This window comes from Neopelma chrysocephalum, unplaced genomic scaffold, assembly GCF_003984885.1.
Source record: "Neopelma chrysocephalum unplaced genomic scaffold, ASM398488v2 Primary Assembly neopelma1_24, whole genome shotgun sequence".
Taxonomy (NCBI): domain Eukaryota; kingdom Metazoa; phylum Chordata; class Aves; order Passeriformes; family Pipridae; genus Neopelma; species Neopelma chrysocephalum.
The window spans coordinates 16,644,651-16,669,417 of record NW_020897693.1 but is presented as its reverse complement, the minus strand read 5'-3'; the positions used below and the strand labels follow the sequence as shown (position 1 = coordinate 16,669,417).

The following is a 24,767-nucleotide window of genomic DNA, read 5'->3' as shown; positions in this document are numbered from 1 at the left end:
ATAAATTCATGGTTTGTGGGCATCAGTAAAAGTAGAAAATTTTAAGATGGATTTAAATGAATGCATATTTTGAATTTTGTTGTTCTTTCCATTCAAAGATGCCACAGTATATTTAAGACTTTACTAAATTAAGCTTTGCCATCCAGCCCAGGAGGAAATTTAATTATTGTAATTTCCAATCCTCATGAAGGGAAGTGCACAGGGAATATTCATGCTGTTTAGTCAAGGTCATACAAAAATACATAAGATGTTTTAAGGGTTTCCTGTTCCTAATCCTAAATAACATAAACAGGTTACAAGAAAATAACTTGTAATTTCTTCAGCTTACTAATTTCATAGAATTTTATAATTTTCATTATTATCTGAATTTATTTCTATGATGTTGCTTGAATATTGCTGCAGTTTGTAAATGAAAAAGGTTTTCTCTTTGATACTTAGTCACATGGAAAAATAAATAGAAAAGATGTATTTTTTTAATAAAGTAAGAATGTTCCTTCTATATTGTGACATTTCCCTTATTCTTTACCAGTGACTATTCAGCCCAACAAATGAGCTTACAGTATAGGAAATTGAAATGCTACTCAGGGACTCATTAAAACACTATAGCTCTAATTTTTAGATAGATGTATGCAAGAAAATCTACCTCTGTTAGTCTGCTAAAGTAGATCACATGATCAAAACTTTAAGCAGAGACAAGAATACTACAACTTGTGACTTGGATGTACCTGCTGCAACTGCATTTCCAAATACCTACAGGTTGCTCTCTCCATGCTGTTCATTATAACTCAGCTTATTGGAACTTATGGTTGCTTTAGGAAAAGACTGGTCTCCCTTCCAGGTCACAGAACAGCACTAGGAAGGGAGGAAACAGAGGATGCCTTTAACAACCACTTGAAATGCAGAATAATCTTTTCTCTTTGTTCCTCTTCGCACAAGAGTCTGAGGCCACATTTGACATGCTCTCTTAAGGCTCATATCGTGATTCATGCAGAATACTTCTGAAACAAGTGCAACAATGCAATGTATAAACCTTTGCTGAACTGCTGAGAATGGACTGTGATCTCAAAGTTCAGAATGCTGCTGTGGCAAAACCAGGCACGTGCACTGTGGCTAGTGTTCCAGAGCTGAACTTTTAAATTTATTTCTTGGGGGTCTATTTTGATATGTGGGTCATAAAAGACATCTGAATGTTCTATTCAGCCTTTAGTAAGAAAGAGTTCTATTGAAATATTCTCTAAATAATGAAAATAGACTGTTTGTAATGATTAGTGTCTTAAATACCTGGGAAGGGAATAGTATACTTACCTTCTGTTTGTTTTACTAATGACCAGGACATTGCTGATGCTGTATATGAGTAGAATGTTTGCAGAGGTGTGTAGTGACCAATAGAGGAGTGATAAAACTGTAAAATCTCAAAAAAGAACTCCCAGATATCACTTGGCTTAAAATAAATACACTGCTGCAGTGAAAAGTGGATATTACCTTAAGCGTAATATTATCTCTTTAAGGTAATACTACAGGCCTTCCTTTGGCAACTGGAGCAATGAAGCATAAGAATCTGTTTATATTTAATTGTAAATGGAGGATTATATAGAATCATAGAAGTGTTGGTTTAAAGACCACCATAGGCAATCCGGTCCAGCCTCACATTTGAAGCAGAACAAGTGCAATAATAGGTAGATCAGGCATGGTTTAATCTATCCAAGTCCTAAACATCTGCAAGATCAGATATCTGTTCTCAACTTTACAACTCAATGCCTCTTTGTCTGGAAATGCTTTCCTATTTCCTCTTTGGATTCTAAGGATTAATGGGTTAATGTCTTCTGAGGTATCACTGATGTGGGTACTATGTGATAATTGGGACACTCAGATTTATTGTTATAAATATACATCACTAAGGTTTGTAGCTGAGAAGATGATAAGATGATATATATCCAGCATTCAGAGATAGAAAAATCAGGTCAAAACTATGTATTTTATTACATCTTTTTCTTCAGGAATTACATAATTTCCAAGACCATCTGAAGTTCAGAAAAAACTGTTCCATAGTACCTCATAAGAGATGTAATAATATGAAACCTTTCTGGGTGATCAAGAGAGCATTCTTTCCTGATTACTATGAAGAGATCCACATAAGAAATTCTCCAAGCCTTAGTCTGATGGCCGTGCCCGGCCCTTATTTCTGTCTTGTGCAAGTCACATAATTGCCTTTGTTCATGTGCTTGCGATTTCATATTCCAGGTTTAAAGGGTGCAAGAGCTCTAACAGGTGCTCTGAGTTAGTGCCTGTACTTGGCTTAAGCTATTGAGCATTTCCCTAAGGTGCCATAAAATTGGAACTCTTACCTCCACACTGTCTTGTTTTCCCTGGATACTTCGCTGTATAAAATACTCCCTTTTGTTGCCAAAAAGCATTGACTGAGTCTCACATAACAAAACCAGTAAAATACAGTGTAAATATCTGACTTCTCAGTTTTCTGTTGACATGATTTGATGAGTTTTTCTGACCACTTGCTGTATTTCAGGCTGAGACAGCTGGTGTTTTGCCCATGTCACACCAAATACCTATCCCACAGATATCAGCTCTGCAAGATGTATGGGAGTTGTTCAAAGGCACAAGATCAAAGTGTGGCAGCTGCACTGTGCTCTGAGAGGAACTGATCTGGCTGTCCCCATCTCTTGTGACCAGGCATGTGCAAGCAGTTCCTGAACAATAGCATGTGGGTGCCTGTGCATGAGGCTTTAATAGTGCAATGCATATGCTGTACTAGCTCTTGGGATCTATTTAAATTCTCAGTTCCTTCCTTTTGGAGAGCAGATTACTAGTTGACACTTTCCAGGAATGTAATGGGCATTGTGGGAATGCTTGATAACCATGTGCCTGAAGCTGTTAACAAGCACAAGAGAATTTCATCTGGTAGAGAAATGAAGTGAGAACAGTGTGCATAAGACATGGCATGTGAGCCCTGCTTGCCATGCCTGCCCAAGCAGCTTGAACCTTCCAGCTTCTGCTCAGTTGGAATGCCCAAGAAAAAATGCAGTCCGTGGTCTAAATGCTTGTCATCTTAATCCATCTCACTGCATATGCATAATGACTGGTTTTGCAGGATTGCCACAACAGATACGTTCCCTCTCTGTCTCAAGAGACACTAACTTTTTATCTAAGAAAAAATACTTAAAAAACCCAAACACCTCAATGCAGTGGAGAAGACCAGAAGATTCCATAAAGCACAGCAAACTCAACACAACACAGATCTGCTTAGTCTAGGCAATAGTTAGACATTACTGAAGTGTAAACACTGAACAAGAAATTATAGAGACACTATAAAATACCTATGCTTAATTTGGTTTTTGTGTCATATTTTTGCCTCAGTTCCTTCTCAATGTTTGACATACAAGAGGAGGACCAATCTTGTCCTTTTTTCCTTAAAATAATTGTGTAGGATCCCTTTTTGTTCCACAAGTCTAGTCCACAAACACTGATCTTGGAATGTCCCATGGAGGGATAAGGTTTCATGTTGTTTTGGTTTTTTTTTTCTTCTACTCCCTTACCATTTCACAGTAGCTCCTTCCTCAGACACTTCACACTCAAACTCCACTCTCTCTCCAACCATCACCATCTGGTCCTCCAGTGGGTGAGTGATCAAGATTGGAGGTTCTGGAAATAAAGACAATTTTATTAAAACAGTATTCTGAAAGGCTGGAGACCAGAGGTAGATTTCACCACTCTGTACTCCACAGAAAGAGCCCCTAGCCAAATACATGGTGATGCTCTCTGTGTTGGAACTTAAAAATTTACTATGCCAGATCACATTATCAGAATTTTCAAATGACCTTCTGGTTTTTGCTTCATGAGTCAGAATAAAAACATAGGATTAATCAGTTTTTGTATATATTCCAAAATTATAAACCGGAGGTATTATTTTCTGTACTATTTGATCGACTTATAGAACTTGAGGTGCCTGCTTATCTTGAGCAGAACCAAATATTTGAAATAAGTTTCTAGCACTATTGTTGAGAAGATGTAAATCACTTTCCAAATGAGAATTAATGGTAATTGTCACTGTGCCTTTCCAGGGAAAATTTTCCTTCATTTAACTGTGAGAAAAATATCTCCTTCAGTAAATCTCAGAATTTGTTGATTTTTTTAATGTTTGAAAATTTCCTTTCCTACGAGATTAATCTGAGACTAGAGAAGGTGACAGTAGTTCAATGCTAAATGTTAGGGGAGATCTCTTTTCTTTTACTTCCATTGCTCACCTTTTACAAATAGTTCTGTGAAACTCTTCTCATCCCCTACCACACATTCATATGCTGCATCATCGGCCAGAGAACAATGGTTTATGGTCAGTATTCTCTTATTTCCGACAGCCTCAAAAATATATCTGAAAAGAGAATATAAATGTAATTATCAGAAAAAAACCCTCTTGAACTCAGTCAATGTCTTCTCCTGCCTGGCAAAGAAAAAGATTCCTACTATTTTTCTGACATCAGTGGCAAGGTGCCTTAGGACTTGAGCCCTTATATCCCTGTCCTGGTGCAGTGGACAGCAGTAGTGTTTGACAAACTAGCATAGGAAATTTTGGAGAATACAAGTGTGAGAAATACAAATTCCTTTGAATGATGCTGAATGGTCTTCTAAGACCTAGCCTGCCTGCCATTAAAAATAGCTTCAGCAAAAATAATTGAAAATTGGTTTTGCAAACAAGTTACACTGAAGTATATCCTGTATCACGAGAAAGTACTTTTGAACTCTGGATATACACAGAAAAATCAGAATATAATCTCAGTACTTACTTGCTAAGTACGTAGATGTAAGCATCCGGTTCCACGTGCAGATAAATAGAGCAGAGGGAAGAAAAAGAAAAAGTCATGAGAACAGCAAACTGCCTCTGAGCCATAGCACCATACAGATTCTTTCTCAGCTCCTATTTCTCCCTATTTTATTCCTTTCTTTCTAAGAAAAACTAGTTTTTCCACTTTGTCCAAGATGTAGCTCATTCCTTTTTGGATTTCTCGTATTTCTAATTTACCTGCCGCTCACTTGGATTTCCTGTCCATTCTTCAACCATTTCACATCAGCATCTGGATTGGCAACTTCCACCATTAATTTAATCTTTTGCCCTTTGTCTACTTGGTAAGCTGGATCCAGTTTCTTGAGGAATGCTATGATGAAGAATGATTAAAAAAAGCATCTTAATAATTTTTATACTTAAATTTTTTTCTCATTCTGTGTCACGAAATAAATCTTTATTCCTTTTCCTGTTGTTTACCATCATCTTAAACCTTCCTCACTTTCTGCATCACTGTTTGAATTTTTACCATTTCTGTCTGTTCTTCATCCTGTACTGTTTTCTGTTTTTTCCCTTAACACAGGATGAAGAGCATGTGTTATAAACTAAAATAAGCAAAGTAGAATATTCTAAATGAGATGTGAATATGTACTTCAACACATCCTAAATAGAGTTGCAGCTACGTCTGCCCACGTAGGAAAATGATACTTAATCTCAGTACTGACAAATGGCAGTTTACCTTCTCTGTTTCAGACTTTTAAAACTAATTAATTACAAAAAGACAATTAATACTTCACAGGACTAGAAAAGGCTCAAGAATTCCAGATATATCATACCAATAAAAATTAAATTCTTTGTATTTATCACTGATACCTGACATACTGACCAGTTTTGGTGGGTGGAGGCAAGTAGTGGATGTTGTTGTTTTATGTTCAGGGAAATATAAGGGGCCAAGCTGAAGAAACTAGTGAAATGATCACATACAGTATATCCAGAGTTTCAGAGCAAGGTACCTCAGAACTTTGGGTTTAGCTTCAATCTTTGGTAATCAGCATTTCATATAAAGACTGTGTGACAACTGGAACAGGAAACTCCTATTTCTCATGCTCTTGTATCTGGCTGCTGTCCAGCTGATGTTAACATTTGGAAAACTCCCAAAAAGGAAGACATGAACTCTATATTTAGAATAAATACATCTCACCAACCTGTGCTTTTTTTCTCTTCCTTCTTTATGCGTTTGAGGCGCTTCAGCATCCCACGCAAATCTGTGATACCATACTGAAAAGCAATTTTCTCATATTCAGTAGGAGGAGCTTTCCTCAGGATGTCCCAGACATCAACGTCAGACTGTGATTCAGATTTTGCTTCACCTCTGCAGAAAAGGATTAGTGTCTCTGAGTGCCACTATTAAGAGTATTTAAAAACAGCTCTAGGCTCAGCAGCTACGTTTTGGCTTGATGAAGCCATTTCTTCTTAAAAAAAAATTAGCAATCTAACTTTTTACTATATTATTACCTGAAATAATGAAATAAAATTAGTGACTAGTTTTACTTACGTTTATATATACAGTGATTAAAATTCAATTGCTGTCCTGAAGTGTTTATTTCTAACAACCAAAACTAATAAATTTTAACTTCCCTTTAAACCCACTAGAAAGAATCACAGATTATTAAAACATTTATCACTTGTTGTAAAGACAGTTGTTGGGTATAGTAAACTATAAAAAGACTGGTAAGTAGTGGCAACAGTATTTACAATGGACTTCTTATTTTATAGTTTAATCAAAGAACTAGTGATTCTGGAAGAATTAAAGTTTGGTTTAGTAAAACCAAGGAAAAATTTGGTTATCTGGCTTTGGGAAAGGCATTCTTTTTCTGCTATTGTATTTTTTATTTAAAAGATTGTAAATAGAAAAAGAAATTGGCATAACCTTACCGATTTACGGAGCGCAAGAAGCTGCTGTACTCCAGAATGATGCAGAGAACCATTCGGAAAAACACGCAGCATCCCCGTGGGCAAGAAAGAGGGCATCATATGTTAATATAAAAGAGCCATGAATGTCATCTTCACCCTTAGCAGAACATGCCTGTCCTTCGGTAGCAGGGCGATGAAGGAGTTCATGCAAATGCTATGAAATAGGCCTAAGGAAAATGCTGATCCGTATTGACACCAAACTCACTCCCACACTTTGTATGGTTCCACTGTAAGATTTAAATTGTAAGTGCAATAGGCACTTCTGTTTTTTCCTAATTATGACTGATTGCCTTCCAGGGAAACATATCCAATCATCATAGAGTTTTTGCCTGTCATAGTTTGCTTTTTGGTAAATGGAGAAATGATGGAAAAAATAACAGTTTGTTAAAAATTTCTTGAGGAAAAGGAACTTCCCATGGCTGTATTTTCTGATATAACTAGGATCAAACAGATTCCAGTCCAGCAGAACACAGCCTTATAATGAAGCCATATTCAGTGGTAAACTTCACCAAGGAGACAAATTATGCAACAGGTAATGCAGAGAAAAGTGGAATGTTATTGGATGTATTTCCATTTTTTTCAGGAAAAGAACAGTCCAATTAGTCTATGAGAAATATTGCTTCTTAACAGTACTACTATGGTCAGTCCAGACAGCAGGTATAACCAAACATTTCTGGTACTCCTTTTACTTCCTGAAAAAGGTTGGCTTGTAATGAGAGCGCTATGTTTATTAAAATACTACAGTCCAGGCTTGGGATTTCCAGCACCCTTGTTGCTCTTGAACAGAAAGGAAGCAAGAGAAGTGGATTTCAGCTCAGTGAGTTTGAGCTGAAATATGGTATGCAATATCTTATATCTTTGAAGTGGTTTAGCACTCACTAAGCATTAAATCCTCTCTATCACTCATTGAATTGATAGGAGTAGCTGAAGTTTGGAGTGCTTGCGATAAGCGTGCTGGGTATTTGCTTTGCCATAACAGTGCATCTGTATCACCCACAAATTTAATCAGGATTCCTTTTCTCCATACACTTATCATTTAGTTTGAGGCAGCTACAAATGATTTGTAGTTTTGCCTAGCAGAAGGTAGGTAAATTGAACTGATTTGCCACATAGACCAAGATTTTTTTCAACATAGACAGTTCTTGGGTTAATTGCCCTGGTCATACCAATGAGTAACTTTAAAATATTTCTAAATACATGTAAGTTAAAATAGATATATAAGTACATAAAACTAAGGGCATAAAATATTTCAAATATGTGTTTAACTATTTCTACTAGTAAAATTAAAATTCTGTGGAGAAACTGTATCTTGAAGTATAAAATCATAGAAAATAATAAACACTTAACAGATTCAAATGTTATCTTCCCTAAGATATTATATAAATATTGGTGGTCTCTCAGTCCATCTGCATACTTATAGGCTTGTCTGTACATATCCCCTATTTATCTGAAAATTTACAGATAGGAGTATTCATGGAGTTTTCAAAATTTTTTTGTGTGAGTTATTTTTAAGTACATAGTGAGAAAAATCTTCCAATTTGGAAGAAATTCCATAGTCTAATATCTCTCACTATTGAGAAGACTTGCTTAACTTTTCCTTTAACTTTAGCTTTTGCATCACTCTGTTGCATCCCATTGTTTTTTCTGGCAATAATATTTTGGCGTATACAGTACAAGAAATTTGAACATAAGAAAGAATATCGTCTCTTTCTTGGAAATACTAATATTTTCTGATTTCAGTAAAAAGCTTGTGAGTTGTATGTAAAATGATACTAAAAGCTAAAGGTTGCTATTTCTACACTGTTTAACTGAATTCTGAAAAAGAAAAAAAAAAGTCTTTGAGCAAAGTTTTCCCCATCCCAGTACTCCTTTTCACTATTTTGCATTCTCTTTGATCCCATAAAGACACAGAGTTTGCACAGGGACGCTGTACTCTTCCACTACCTACAGGAACTAAGCAGTGTACGAAAACTAACAGAGCGCTTGGACTCCTGAAGTTTCTCCCACACTTATGTTACTGTCCCTGATGTTGGTGGTCCTTATTCAGAGTGATCACCTCATAGGTTAACTATGGACTTGGGGGCATTATGATGCAGCTTAGTGAACCTGCTGTAAATGGAATATGCAGCTGATATGTTTCAAACATATGTGGAGGGGTTAAAAATAGTTTTGTACATCCCAGAAATGGTTCCTTCCTATCCTGTTACTGTCAACTGATTGGACCCTGTCAGCTGTCACCTCCTTCAAGGTCTCTGCTCGCTATCCCATTTAATAGCTCCGTGACAGCTGTTCCGTTCTTCTTCCCAATGACCTCTCCTTGGCCCATGACATCTGTATGTCAACACCAGTTAATTAAATTACAGTGATAGGAGATATAGTATTAAATGAAGCTCTTTATTGTAGTGGGAATGATCATTACCTCTGGATTGAGGGACACTTGTAAATTAGGTGCGACAAAGCAGAAGTGGTAAATGAATAATCCTCATTCTATTTGAATCTACATAGCTCTTGAGAGATCCTCAGCATGAGGTACCTTTTCCCATGCTCTTTTAATGAAAAATTCTTCCGTTCTGTGATGAGGTTTTATACCTATTTATCATCATTAATATAAGAGTGGTCTTCAACTTGAGGTGTGCAAAGCCTGAAGGATCCACAAATTACTTCTGAAGTGGTTGTGAAAACAACTAGAAACAGTGAATTTATATGCTTAAATTCACTAAGCAGAGATTTATAAGTCAAGAAATGTCAAAAACACTGATAAAATGCAGTGAAATTGATGAGATTCTTTTAATTAATTGTATTTCTAGTCTAACAAATAATGAATACTTAAATCCACAAATTGAATATTTCTGTAAGTACTGGAGATTTTTACTCCCTTTTAGAGTTTGATCACTGCTCAAAACCAATTATGAGAGCAAAAGGGAAAGGTGCTAGGAGGCGGATTCATAGTATTCAGCATCTCATTTCAGATGGAGACTCTGTATGAAATTATGCAAATATTTTCATGTTGGCGTCCCTTTATTTAAATTTTTTTTTAAAAGACTAGCAATTCTTTTTTGGTTTACATTTTCTATAGAAATTAGAGTGTGTGTACAACAATTTGGGTCATGCTGAAACAAGGAACTTTGATATAAATGTCAGTTATAGGAAGTTTGATAAGTGTCCTTCCTGTCTTGTTTATCTGGCCCCCTCAAGTGTTCTGGTTGCGGTGTTACTGCAAAGCCAGAATTCGCCTATAGTTGGGTGCATTGCATATTGCATAGCACAGGGCTTTGTATACCTCTGTGACCTTGCTTGTCCCACTGAAATTTGGGTGAGTTAACCTGGGTGAAATAGTGAGACTATTGTGTATTTATTGCCTCTGTAACCAAGCTCCTTCATATTTCTACATGATCCTGTGCTGTTTGTGAGGATAAAACACTTTTTATAAATAGTGATACCAATACCTGAGCAGAAACTGAACACAGATTCACGACAACAACCAAGGAGCTGATTGCAATCAGCTTAAACTTAAACTAAATTGAGATTTGCAAAACATGAATCTAGTAACAAGTGTTTATAGTCACTTCAGGTGCTGAAAAGATAGAGTGAATGGCTAGGGTCAGTGAACAGAAAGAAGCAAACAAAACTTAATCGGCTGTTTGACAGGCACCAGCAATAATATTATGGAAATGAGTTTTCTGATTCTAATTACTATGACAACAGGAATTTAAAGCAGTGGGTTATTGAGAAAATCTGGAAAGTCAGGGAAAATTCAAAACTGCTTGTGAAAAAAAGAGATGGTGAAAACCAAAGGACATTCAGAGAAATACATTGATTGTATTGAATGGCCCACCCTTAACTTCTACTAATTGTTTAAAAACGTTTCTGTCTCAAAAATTAACAGTTGATAATTTTCTTTCATACTGTGCAATTTTTGTCATGCTTTGTATGTAAAGAAGACGAAGATGCATGCATTATTTCAAACTAAATGGTTCTTATATTCAGTCTGACCCATGCATTTATAATAAAATGAAATAGAAATCTTACTCTCTGTTGGCAACAGTGGAATCCAAAACACCCAGATTAAGAGTTTGGTAAAAAGAGAAAAACATAAGTAGATAGGTTATGAAAACAGATATGTCAAGGAAGGATGAGAATTGGAGAAAAAATTCAAAAAATAAAGTAAAAGCAAGAAATAAGAATTAAGAGTATTAAGAGAGAATGGAAGAGTGAAAAATATTTATATAATATTTATGCAACATAGGATATATTTCATATATACAATAAACAGCCATGTAAGATTTAATATATAGTTTTACAGTGTAATAGTAACATTTAGATATCTAATAAAAAGGCTTGTCCTCCCAACTCTCTGATGCAAAGAATTGTGAAAAGGTAGGACAGAAAATTCTGTAAAAGGCAGCATTATAGATAGATATTGTACGTTGTTGTGTTTGGTTTTCTTTTGTTTTGTTTTTAATGAAAGGCCTTCTGGAAACATGTAATTACCTGAGTCCAGGCCTTTTCTGTCTTGGGAAAGACAATTTTTTCTCTTTTTTTTTTTTTTTCTCCAGTATAAACCTAGCAGAAATGCATCAAATGTTGTGTATTTTGGGAAGTTGCCATAACTACCTGTCATTCTTTTTCCATTTAGAGCTGCTTTAGGAAAATGACAGGGATTCTGAATTTATGAAACTTTGACTTATTCCAGTTTTATTGTTTTCAGAGTAGTTCAACAGAATCCAGTTACTTTATAGATATGGGTTACTCTATGGATTTTTACTCACCTTTTTTTCAGTAGGGAACTAAAATCAAACTCCGCCCCTTCATCGTGTCCCTCAGCACTGTATAGTAATAGAAAATCATAAGTAGTTTCAGAAGGAGATGGGAATAGCTTGTGAGACTATAATATTATGTAGATGACATTTTTTTCCAGGTGGGTAGTAGATGTGTTTATATGACTTAGAATGTGCCTTGACATGGAAGGTGACTTAATTAGGCTCTATGTCCATATTCGTCTTCATATAGGTATAAGAAATATATGTAATGAACTTGTATTTTTCTACACTCATTGTGCATAAAGTTGTACAGGGTATTAATTTGATGGTGGTATTGATCTGGAATGTATTTGTTACCATAAAGGTATTGCAGAAGCTTTCCTCTTTCCTCTAGTTTCCAGGAGTGTAGATTTTTTTTATGATGTAGGGCAGCATTAATCAAGCTTTTTGTGGAACTTCTTGCAACCTAAAATCACTTTTCCCCCCCCTAGTATTATCCCAACTGTAATTGTTTCTTAAGGATCTTTGTGATTCTAGAATTCATTACACTGAAAAAAGTGTCACATCATTGGTGCTTGGGAGAGTTGAAGGAGGAGTTCTGTGATCCTGAGATGAGGTTCAATATGCTGTTGTTCAACAAGCATCATGACAAGCAACGTTGTGATGAATTGACTTGTGAGAACAAGAAGCATCAAGCAGAAGTTTTTTGATGTGTAGTTCTGCCCGTTACATATGATGAACTGGGATGGAATGCACAATGTTATATTTGGTGTTCTGAATCAAATGTGTTTTAGCTGTGCTTCTGAACATTTGAAGCACTGGCCTACTCTGAAATCTTAGTATAAAGTCACTACAATCACTTTTTGGATTCAATTCCTAAAATATCACTTCAGGGATTTGATATGAAAAGTATTGGGAGTTACAGTGGATTCCATGACTATTGATTATTCCACTTAGGAAAAAAAAAAGTCTTTTTTGCATTTTTCTTTGCATTCAAACAGGTTTTAGAAAGTCAAAATGTATTTTTTTCATCTCAACTATTAATGTTCATCTGCCTCTTAACATCTCTGTTTTCTTGAGTACAAGAATCTGATGATGCCATCTCACAGCATTCATATTCTTCCTGCAGCAACACTTTATATCTAATTACTGTTTCATAAGCAGAATTTTTTTTTCAGTTGTACTGGTGGCAGTTGTAGCTCATAATGCTGCCTTTATTGATACACAGTACTAGTTGCTTCAATAAAAATCAGTCTGTCTGTAGAAGTATAAATCGGAATGTCAGGAAAAAACAATACTGCAGGAAAAAATAAAAGTAAGAAATCAGTCTCAGCAGATAAATGATGGGCATTTTAACAGTACTGTTAAAAAAATAGAACAGAAACAAGTGCCAAACTTCTTGTGCTGCTTGAGAATGTAAGGTTAAATAACAATTTTAAATCTGTGTAATTTTGAATATGTTGTAAGAAGACATCTTTTCATTAAGAAAGTATTGCTTTTACTTCTGTGATTACTTGCAGGATAGTATAGCACTGGAAAAGGTAATTTCCTGGGTATAAGGCTCAAAGAGAAAAAGTGTATTTTTGGCCACTTTGTTCCCTACTTTCAGGAAATTTTCCATGTTTGCAGGCAAAATGTATATAAAATGTATATAGAAATCATTAGTATAATCCTAAATTTGAAAAGGTTTTCTTGTGATCAAATATTCAGGAAATCAAAATCTACAGCTGGGAGAATAACTAATCATGTTATTGTTCACAAGTGGTAATTAAATCAAATTTTCAGGAAGGCCCAGCAATCAAGGTTTAGCTTTTCTGAAGAATAAGACCCTAATAATTGCTTTAACATGCATAGAGTTAAATTTAATCTCAGAGTTCCTGTTTGTGATATAGCAGAAGACATTAGGACCAAAAGGCATAAAGTGAAAATTTTAATGATACTATATGATAAGGAGTGTGCCAGGAAACAACAGATTTTCATATACATGTGTGTTGGTACATTTCTGTGAGCAGCGGCAATTTTAGTCAGAATGTGCTCAGTAGAGAGGAGAACATGTACAACAGAGGGGGCAGACATGCATATAATTTGAAGTTACTTTTTTTCTTGTAACAGTGGTAAGGAGATGCCACTTGCCAAACACATGCATTTTCTGTAGATGAATCTGCCTCTCACTGAACTATCACACTTGTCTTTCTTTTATTTATCTTTTTATTTATCTTTTTATGTTTTAATCTTTTTGTATTTTTATATTTTATCTTTTTTATTTATCCTTATTTATCTTACATTACTACTTACTCATGTGTCTTAATCTCATAAAAATACTACATATTATAAACAATGATTTATTTGGAATTCAAGTTGCGTCTTAGTTTTGTGGATTTTTTTTTCTTTTCCTAAGCAGAGAGAGACAGTTCATTGTTAGACTTAAGTTTTTCAGCTAACACAGACAGTGACTACCTGAGAAAGGCTGAAGTCATCCGTCTCCCCCCTCCTGCTAGGCTCCTGAGTGAGGGTATCAAAGACAAAGCTTCAGATTTAAACAGATAAGTTCAAAATTTGGCTCCATTCTTAAAGAAGAAATTGACAATCTGAACAGCCTGAAGCTGCTCACACTGCACTCACTTTGAACTTATTCTAAATTATTTTAATTGTACAAGCCTGCTTTCACTGCAGTGACATAACATAATGCAGCTGTGCACTGAGCATCCTCTATTTAGCAGCCATCACAGCAAGGCTGGTTAGCTACCCTTAGATAGATCTCTGGAGATGAATTCTGCAAGCCCTTTTTAGTTCTTTGGGATAAATGTTAAAAAAAAAATCTTATATAAAAGTAGCAGAGCGTAGCCACAGATGATTTGTGCCCTATAATGGAGAAATAGATGTCTGTGGGAAGATTCTTGGTCTAGTAATTTTGCAAAAATATGTAAAAACTAAAATGGAAACTGAATTGCACGAAGGGAGAAGAAATTCACAACAGTGAAAAATAATGTCATCTAAAATAGAAATACCTAACCAATTTTTTGAATCATACTAATAGGAGGGAACATTATTCCATTAAGCTATACATCAATTTAGAGGATATTAAAGATGGGGGGAGAATGTCCTTTTCAATAGCAGGTTTTAATATCTAAGACCACATACAAAGGAGTTTTCACATGGACACTTGCAATGCCACTGTCTTCATTCAATTAATATAGGTATAGAACAAGAAAACAAATACAGTCAAAATGCTTACATGAATATTTTCAGAGATCTGCTCCTTATAGAGCTCATTTCAAACTCCACTTCCTTGTTTAGCAAATGTTTATACTAAGGTACATGCCAGATCAAATCAAGACTAGATAGCACAGAGAATCTTTTCCATCTCTATTGGTCTATGTCTGGAGGGCACTTTACAGATCTGGAAAAAAAGTGCTGAAGTTCTTGTTAGAATTATACACATTATCAATTGCCCAATTGAAGACAAGCGTGATTATTATGCTAGTACAAAGTCCGAAATCTCTTAGGTGATTTCTAGGATTTCTATAATATTTTAATTGTAGAAATATTTCTTAGTAGACATTCATATATTTGTACTTGTTTGTACAACAGCTTGGCCTTTAGTTAGCTTTATCTAGGAAAGTATGGAATTCTGCATGGATGTATGATCTGATCTACGTAGGTTTCTGCTGTGCATACTCACGCGCGTCGGAAGGCAGCTCGAATATCCAAGTCTCCGGTTACAGGTGCTTCTGATGTGACAAAAAGTGATGAAGAACAGTGGGAGAGCAAATCAAAATAATGCAAAAATGCAGTGCTATTTCTACAGCTTTTCACCTGCAGAAATTCTTTTTCTAAATTCTTATACTGTAGAGTGTGATTAATTGCATATTGAGAGCTTGAAACATCATCTTTTAACATGTAGCCTTCACTAACAAGCTTTCAAAATCCAATGTTTTGTGTATAACTTATTTCTGTTTCATGTTGCATCATAATCTGGACCTTGATGAACTGTCTTATCTCTTGTTTGCCAATTCTCATGCTGCTAAATTTTAGTTTCAATGGTGTCTTCACAGGGTATTTAAGTCCTAATAAGAATACAACGGGATATTGGCTGAATACTATTATTAATAATAAATTATAACCTATCCTCTGAAAGAAAGATAAATTCTTGGAAATACGTAGAGATGTACGGGAACTTCACTGAGGATGTTGCACAGACAGAACTTTATTACTCTATCGGTATGAATTGGTGTACTACTACTACTGGGAGAAGAACTGTTCTCAGTTGCTGCTCCTAAGTCTTATGAGTCCGACAGCCAGCTAGTGAAACTTCAAAAATTAACATTGTTGAATGAGTAACTTCAATAAACTTTTGTATTTGCAGTAGGTTCACTGGTAGCTGGACACAAGTTAATACTGAAGTCCCTTCAACAGAATCCCTGAAACAGAAAATGGTCCAAACACTCAACTCTTTCAGGCCATCCATCCATGCTTATCCTGTTTGACCTAAATTCTTCCACACTAGGGGCAAACTGATGTTAATATGTATTTCCTTTTCAATTTTTATAAGCTTTTTAGTATAGCAGTTGTGAGGGTGGCACCCATATAGTATGTAAAATGAGACATCCAATCTTAAAGCAATTTTATCTCACAAGGTGCTTCTGCATCACTTGAATTTATGAGGAAGAGAAGAAAAAGGAATTGACAATAGTGTCACATCTAAATCTTTTTTTCTCCCCCTCCCCCCCTTTTTTTCTTCAAGTATCCATTTTCAGTACTGAACTTTTGCCAAAGTAAGAATGACCATATCTTCTATTCTAGTCAAATTAAATATAATGAAAGAATGGATCTGAAATCAGAATAAAGCCAGAGAAAAGGTGGGATGATTCTGCATGCCTTCTTTAAGAGCATCACAGTTCTGATTTGAGTGACAACTAAGTGGTATTTCCAAAGATCTGTATCTCTGCCAACCCATCCAATCCTCATCTGTGAGCCTCTCTAGGTGTACCTTTAGCTCTTCAGATCTATACTTCAGATCTGTGCTTGTCTGACAGCCACTATCTACCAGAAGGAATTGTTGGTGGGCAGGAAGAAAAACAAAATAGGGGGCAGGAAGAAAAAAAATAGGTGTCAGGAGTTCACCTTACCATTGACTGTCAGGTTGAAACTAGAGCTATCAAACTTGTCCTTGGTAGACACCTCACATCTGTACCCTCCTGCAAAAGTCATGTTTGCTTCTATGATTTCCAGTTCAAAGGTGTACACCTAGAACAGACACCAATGATAGAATTCATAAAGTAGAAAATGAAATGATGAAACAGAGGGAAAGGGAATACATGGAGAGAAATAGACAAGGGATGAACTATGCATTTGTGTCCTTTTAAAATTAAGAATGTCCTGATTGTTCAACTCATTACTGTAATAAAAAATTACCTATAGCTCCCAATTCAGGAACAGCTAAAGAGTACTATCAGTACAGGTATGCCTGAGGATAGCAAACTATGCTGGTGTACTGGTGTGTGCAGTCACCACATACACTAATTGCACGTACATTGGAAACAGGAGTAAAGCTTTCATTAAACACTTACAACTTCTACCCAGAATGTATACAGTACATGTCAAAATTCAGCAAAAGGAGTGGCTAATGTGAGCAAGGCTGTTTAATTCCATCCAGGAGAGGGTAGTAGTGTTTCATATACTACACAGGATGAGAAGTCAGTACAAGGTTACAGACTCTTGTATTCTTGTTTGTGTATCTTTGAACACATTTGTGGTAAAAAATGGATCTTACTCAACTATTTAAAATAGTTTAGACAATACAAGAATAAAATGAATTCCAACACTAATGACGGAATGCTTGATCTACTAAGATCAAGATAGACCATACTTAAATATCTGTCTGACTTATTGTTTTCTCTAAAAAATATCAGGTATCTATTACTTGAGAGGAAGACGGAGGGAATCCTGCAGTAGATAGTGCAAAACTGTCTTCCTAGTTGTCCAGACATTTTCTCATTTCACTGTAGATAAAAGTACGCAAGAGTCTGCATGTAGAGCTTGTCTCTTGTCTGTGTAGTCAAAACATAGACTTACTTCTGCATGTTAGTATATCATTGTGTGTCACTTTAGATACCTTAATATCAAAACATTCCTATATTAGCTTCTATTTTCCCCAAATTAAAGGTTATCACCCAGAAGACTGAGAACCCTAATCTGCCAGTTGTACCTTGGTATTTCGATCATAATTGTCATGTAGCTGGAGATGTTTCCCCACTTTGCTTCCCAGGTCCATCCACTTTCCTTTGAACCATTTCACTGATGGCTTCTTCAGTAGGCTCTCACCTGCTACTTTGGCAGTGAATGTGATGTTTCCACCTCGTAAGGGAAGTAGGTTAAAATAAGATTATGAATAGTGTTTAATTTATCTGTTATATCTCTGCTGTCACCCTGTATGTGGAGAGCTAAATAGTCAAGCAACAGGTGCAGTTTACAAATATCACTTGACTGACATTTTGTACTTACCAACAGTAACTTCTGCATCCTGTGGTCGTGTCACAAAGAGCCCAATGGGGTCCAAAGGTTCTTCTGCTTGAGTGTCAGCAGATGCAACTGAAATAAGCATCATAATTACCAGTTAGAACTTTTTGCATCAGCCTATATAGTGCATTAGTTAATTAATTTTAAAATATCTCAGTAGATTTCTTTTGTCTCTGAGATACCATATTCTTTATGGTCTGCCTTCATCTACTGTCTCTACCTCACTTACTCTAAGGAGTCCCTCTGCATCTTCTTTCCTTCTGCTAATAAACCAGACTTGATGACAGCATTAGTTCTCTATTACCTTCTGTGTTTTGGCTGCTCTCTACTGGTGGAGCAGGTGATTCTGAGGCAGTTGGGGCTGGTGCATCTCCAGCAGGAGGGACTGTCTCACTCTTTTCTGGAAATGAATGTCAGCCAAGATTAGAGAAAGTCATGTTTCTACTTCCTTTCTGAAAAAAATTTTGCAAAAGAACAGATTTTGATTTATGTTAGAAAATGCAGAGAAGTTAGGTGTGGTTTCCTAGAACCTAAAGCATGTGCTGGAAGCAGAAGGGGCCTACTGAAGCTGTATGATGAGGCTCGCTCTTTGGCTGAGCTTGGAAAAAACTGATGCCTGGATTTTTAAATTCCATAGTCTTGATGTGTAGAAACTTGACAGCTGATGAATAATGCTATTATTGGATGCTAACATTAATGGTCTAAACAGAAAAGGTAATGCAAAATGATGTAATTATCATTTTTGTAAATAGTTTGCCTATTCATGAGGTTTTGTTTACAACACTGTTGGAATACGTTACAAATGCTATTGCTGTGTGCTGCTTGGCAAAAGCTGCAGACACTGCTAGTAATCAGCATGGATAAAGTATTTTAAAAATCTATCTGTCATTTCTTCTGGCTTACAGAAGTTTGTGTCCTGACAATTAAACCATGACCTCACAGAAAAATTAAGGCAAATGAATTTTGCACAATAGAGAAGACAGAATTGTATGAAAATGGAGTAGGAGTGAGCAACTGGAACAGATGGCAGGAGGTAGAATTTCTTGAAACAGATCAGTTGCAGCAAGATATTTTTTCCCCTAGGTAGTGGAGGCTCTTCCAAATAATAATGGGTAATTCAGTGACTCTATAACAATGTCATCTTAGTAAGATCTGAAAAACAAGACAGTATCTGTGAACATATCAATGTGCGTCAACTCTGCTCTCATAAAATGTATGTCTTTTATTCTTTATGCCTTTACTGTCTTTATTTGTGTCTTGAAAGAAAACAGTGTGATTTTATTTTTATTATTTTAATAGTTAAGTATCAAATACCAAGACTTTTATTGTTAGAAGATATCCCTTTAGACCTTGTCCAAATAAATTTTAATTAAATTTTTACTGGAAAGAATTAAATGTTATTCTAACTGATGTAGTGTAGATGCTTCCAGAACTTGGATCATCTAATACAGTGTAAATAGTGTAGCTATTTAAAAAAAGCTTATTTGGAGGCATTAATATATAATGTACACAGGAAGATTATCTCTCATTTGGCACCCTGATATCTCCATCACCAGTGGGTGCTTGTCAGAGGTGTATTGCTTTTAGGTAATGACTGCACTCCCAAATTCAGTAACTCCATTATTTGCAGGTTATCTGCCCATAGCAGGCTCCACCTGGAACTAACCTGAAAGACAATGATGAAGATATAACTAGTTCAATATGGACCTGTTTGCTTTTGGTATGAGATAGTCAGCAGGATTACACTTCTATATGCTCTGACAGCTGTCAAATTGTCCTAATCCATACTAGGATTTCCCCTTATTCATAACCCATCATGCACTGTCTTTTAATCTGGAACAGGATATCTTGAATCCTGTTAAACACTCGCAAGTGTCTTTTCAGCTCACCAGAAGATCTCACAAGGAGTCCTCACGTTGCTAAACTGAACAGTGATAGCAAAGGAGAGGAGGTGGTATAAACAACCTAAGTTTAAGGCTTTTCACCAAAATAAAAAGCAAAAATTAAAATAACAGAATTGGTAAATGGGAACCATATCAAGGGGAAAAGGGGAACAGGAAGGTAAAAATATTTCAAAATTCATTTAATCTATTTTAAGTGTTTTCAGACATTTTTCATGAGAAAATTCCAGGGAATTCATCTCTCTGTATTTTTTCCCAGGAAAAACCTGGTCAAGTTCTTTCAATTTCCCCTCTAACTGGTCCTTTAATGCATACAGAGGTAGTAATGATAGGTGATATACAAATAATATAAAGGTTATTCTTCACATTTAAGTCCACCTTGAAATATGTATTTTTGTTAGCAGGTGATTTTGAAACAGTTTTGGGTAACATATGAGCTCCTAGAAACATTACAGCATAACTTGTAAATCTTTTGTCAGTTGTTACAATTTCATATTTAAATTAAATAATTAAAAGAAAATACTAGGTCTAAGATGCAGGCATCTTAGTTTAGGTCCTATTAGGTTATATTGGCTTTGCTTTGCTTCTCAATAGTTAAGTGTAAAAGCTTGACAGAGAATTCTAAAGATGAATGTTGAGATTTCTTTTGTGATCTCCACTTTGTGGACTTCTGACATCTGGAAATGGGTGTCTTAGCCACAGCAAATGTATTCCTCAGTTTAATATTAATTAATAGCTTCAAATAATTGGGCATACTGCTGGTAGAGAAATCTTATAGTGTTAAGATAGGCTAACTTCCATGGACCTCATTCATGAAAGTTGTAGGTGGGACTGGAAATACTGATGAAATCGGAATTGCTTAGGAAATGCAGTACCTGGTTCCTTGACCTTGAGTTCAAATTTGACTTTGGAACTTCCAGCTATTACAGCATATGTCACATCATCTTCTTTTCCTACATTATTGATTGTCAGTGAATGCTTGTTTCCTTCTGTCTTGATGACGTATTTCTCACTCTCAGTAATTTCTGTGCCAGCTCGCTGCCATTTCACCTTGATGCCAGATTTTTCTGTCTCTGCTTCAAACACAGCTGTGCTTCCGGCTGTCACCTCTGTTGTCTTTGGCTTCTTGGTAAATGCAGAAACTAAAAAAAGAGAGATGGCTCACTAAAATCTGTTTTGCAATTGTGGCATATCTGGTGTAGTCAGCTGTTGTGGCTGCAGCAGCTGTCTCCTTTCTCTTCCATCTGCCCATGCAAGATATAAATTACAACACTTTCCACAGAGAAGTTGTGGAATTGTCTTTGAGTTTACCGAGTTTGGTCTCTGACTGAGATGCCATGTCTTCTCCACATTGTCATGAAATAAAGTGGAATGGATAGCAAACTCACCTCATTGTCTGTCTTTATCTTTCCCCCCATAATGAGCTCTGATTTTTCATAAGTGAATGTTTTGATCTGTGACAAGAGGGCATGGTATGTAGTCTCATATATATCGAGCTCTCTACATTAATTTGCCATGCAGTTTTATTTAGAAATAATAATTTTGTCCTAATGCACACTTAGTACCACTTTTAAAGAGGATAAGGATCTGTTCCTCAACAACACTGTAGTTTGTGCATGAACCTGTGTCCTACTATACCACAATAAATTAATGGTTCATCTTTAGTCCTTCTGTTTTGACTGATCAAGGCTTTAGTGGAAAGGGATTCACATTCCTATGATGACCCCTGTAATTTAATCCCAACTAAAGTAATATCAATTGTTGTTTGCATTCAAAAGTTCACTTCAGCATTAAAAGTTGAAGTACTTGCCTATGTGGCACTCTACAACAACTAGTTTTCTAATTTATTTACAAGATGGATTAAAATAGTTACTCAGTGCATCAAGAAACACTTATGATAAGAATTAATGAAGTTATTAATATATGGGGTGAACAAGCATAAACCAAATGATGTTTTAGTTTTGATATAATCAAAGTAGCAGAGCAGACAGAAAAATGTAAAGGAAACAATGCATTATGATTTTGATCCATGAGCACTCCAATCCTTCTCAAGATTAGAATTTTAGTAAGGTAACTTATTATACTAATTTCTTTACCTTTATTTATTTATTTATTTAGTTATATTTCTCAATCTTTATTTTTAATCAGTTTTGCGTTTTTTGCTCAAGTCTTTTTGCTCATTACCGTAAGCTATGTTCATGTGTAAAAAATGCCAGTAATTAATATTCTGATTCATAGAGTATTTTTTGTGCATCACTGTCATCTTTTTATTCACTCACCCCTATATAACAGTGCTTTTATAAAATATTAATAATTTCATCACATATAATTTTATCTGTAGCCACTGTGCAAATCGTCTATAGCTCTCCTACTCTGGCAGCAACAAGAATCCTTCCAAAGGCCACAACAATGGTTATAATTAGCTTTGGACTTTTGATTCTGCTTTATAAAAATGAAAGGAACATGACATGAAAATATTTTAAATGACAAAGTTTATGTTCATGTTCAAACAGGTGCTTTAGTTCATAAAATGGTATATTACTGATAATACCATCTATTCATTGCACAAAATCTCTATTCCTCTAGCATGTCCTCAGACTGCATAAATTAGTTGATCTTAGCAGAGTTACATCTGCAGAGTTTTCATCTAATGTCTTTTGGTCTTTAGTCATAATACAGTTCATGTTTCTTGACTTAAACATCAGCTAAAGCGTCAATTACAAACACTTTCATAAAGTAGTATATTTTAAATTTTGCTTTTCTTTGCTATATAAAAAACCTAAATTACATTTTTCTATTTCTTTTTTTCCTTTCCCCCCACGCCATTTTATATATTTGATGCGAAAAAAAGTAGTTTGCACTGAGCCTATAAAAACCTTAACTGAGCTCCTGTTGTATCCTTTGGCATGCTTTCCTTCCACATTAAGTTATAAGTGTGTAAAATTTCCCCTGGGAGTGCAATGTTCCTCCAATGAGGAACTCCAATGAGGAACTCCAATGAGTTTTTTTCTAACCTGTGCAATAGTTCTTAAACAAAATTGTACTTTGTAGAGTATAGGACTACATGCTATAGTGTGCTATAGTGTACTATAGTGTCCTGCCTATTATCAGTTTCACACCTTTTGATATAGTATTGCACTTCAGTAAATAACACAGTAGGGTATACATTGATGCAGTGTATAGTGAATAATTGCAGGAGAGTTACTGCAGACAGCAGGTTTGACATGTAGAATTCAAGAGACATATAAAGGTGGCCAGGCCACTGCACAGTGGAGAGATAGGTCAGTTCTGGAACCCACCCCTGAAACACTGACTATCTGGCTTCTTTCTCTGTGATTCTACAGACAAAGAAGCAAAAAGGCATGGTGTTTCACAGGTAAAGAAGACTCAGTTTTTCATTGAGTCTTTTTCCTGCCCTTAAGATTCAGGGACAGTGGGGGGCAGTGTCCAAAGAAGCGTCTCTCTATCCAGGTGTATTCTTTTTCATCTTCTACTGTTCATATTTGCAAAGGAAAACTAGAGATGTAGGGCTGGAGATTCAACAGGAAAATACTTTGTTGCAGAAGAGAGATTGCTGAACAAGTACATGAAGAGAATACCAAAATTTTTCCTTCTGGGGGAAAAAACAGACTGCTTAACAAAATAAAGAGATCAGTTACTCCCACCCCTTCATTGGAGCTGCTACTTCAACTAAGTTCGTCAGAAGTTTTCTTTTCCTCATGCAGTTATACCAGTCTAATTCAGCTATCTCCTCATTAGGAATGTTCCTAACCATCACTATTCAAAACTGGTTTGTCCTGAGAACTGCACTTCTGCCTGCTTTTACCAGAAACACATTGCCCATTTGGCACTCTCGCTTCAATGTGTGGCTTCTACCCAGAGTAGATATATGTCTCTGAGTTCCATATATCTATTCCATACTCTAAACACTCTTCTATATGACCACCACTATCAGGCTGTGAAAAACTCAAGGACTGTGACACCTCTTGTGTGATGTTGTGGAATGACTTGCAGCTCTTGTGCCTGTCAGGCACTGACAGATCTCAGGCACTGTGACATGTTTATCCAGACTCCAGTTCAACATGCACTTAGGAGCCATAGGGCTGGGACACCTGATGACCAAGTAGCCTGTGTCCTCTGCCACCCATTTTGTTAGGTCTCTGGTTCCTGATTTAGTCTAACCCAGCCTGCACAAAGGAGAAAAAAATTACATTAGTACTAACATATTACAGCAATTCTAGAGAGAGAGCAGAGATGCACATGAGTTAACAGTAGAAGACAGGATTTATTGAAGGGAAGGAGAGTGATAGATGCTCTGTGTGTGTGTGTGTTTAGTGGGGAAGGAATTGGAATTACTGTGTGGAGTTAACGCGGGGAGAGAAGAGGAACATGAAGCTAATAAAAGAAAATGAGGTTAGGGCCACTTTGTTCTGAACTATTTTTCAACACTTCGCTTATATCTCAGGCCTTCCTAATAACTTCTAGCTTCCATAATGCAAACATCCTCACATAACTTCTGAGTAATGTAAACCAGCAAATTTTTACCCCAGGAGGAAGAGGAAGCAGATTGCATGTGGTCTGCAGTTATCTTACCAAAACATTTCAAGGGCTAATACTACATCTACCAGAACTCGCATCCTCTAAAAGTCTTGTAACACCTGAAGACATACACATCAGCCATACAACTATGTATGTTATGTGAGTTACAGTTTCACTGGATAGTAATAAAAACCTCTATTTGAATGTCTATGCTCAGATTATATTTTCAAATTCTATTAATACGTCTTTCAATCAGGAGGATGAAAAAATGAAAAATATATT

At 35.9% G+C, this 24,767-nt stretch overlaps 1 protein-coding gene across 1 annotated transcript in view; it reads right to left on the bottom strand.

Annotated features, from left to right (window-relative positions):
• Positions 1-24,767, bottom strand: part of MYBPC3 (myosin binding protein C, cardiac) — a 62,222-nt gene that overhangs the window by 32,575 nt on the left and 4,880 nt on the right. The window contains exons 2-16 of the mRNA XM_027704936.1: positions 20,822-21,088; positions 18,350-18,445; positions 18,031-18,117; positions 17,735-17,883; positions 16,656-16,773; positions 15,209-15,257; positions 13,984-14,028; positions 11,536-11,592; positions 11,118-11,120; positions 6,728-6,751; positions 5,998-6,164; positions 5,033-5,165; positions 4,797-4,799; positions 4,260-4,384; positions 3,552-3,657 (exon numbers count right to left, since the gene is read on the bottom strand). Of these exons, the coding sequence (XP_027560737.1) occupies positions 3,552-3,657; positions 4,260-4,384; positions 4,797-4,799; positions 5,033-5,165; positions 5,998-6,164; positions 6,728-6,751; positions 11,118-11,120; positions 11,536-11,592; positions 13,984-14,028; positions 15,209-15,257; positions 16,656-16,773; positions 17,735-17,883; positions 18,031-18,117; positions 18,350-18,445; positions 20,822-21,088 (1,429 nt within the window). The remainder of the gene's footprint in view (positions 1-3,551; positions 3,658-4,259; positions 4,385-4,796; positions 4,800-5,032; positions 5,166-5,997; positions 6,165-6,727; positions 6,752-11,117; positions 11,121-11,535; positions 11,593-13,983; positions 14,029-15,208; positions 15,258-16,655; positions 16,774-17,734; positions 17,884-18,030; positions 18,118-18,349; positions 18,446-20,821; positions 21,089-24,767) is intronic.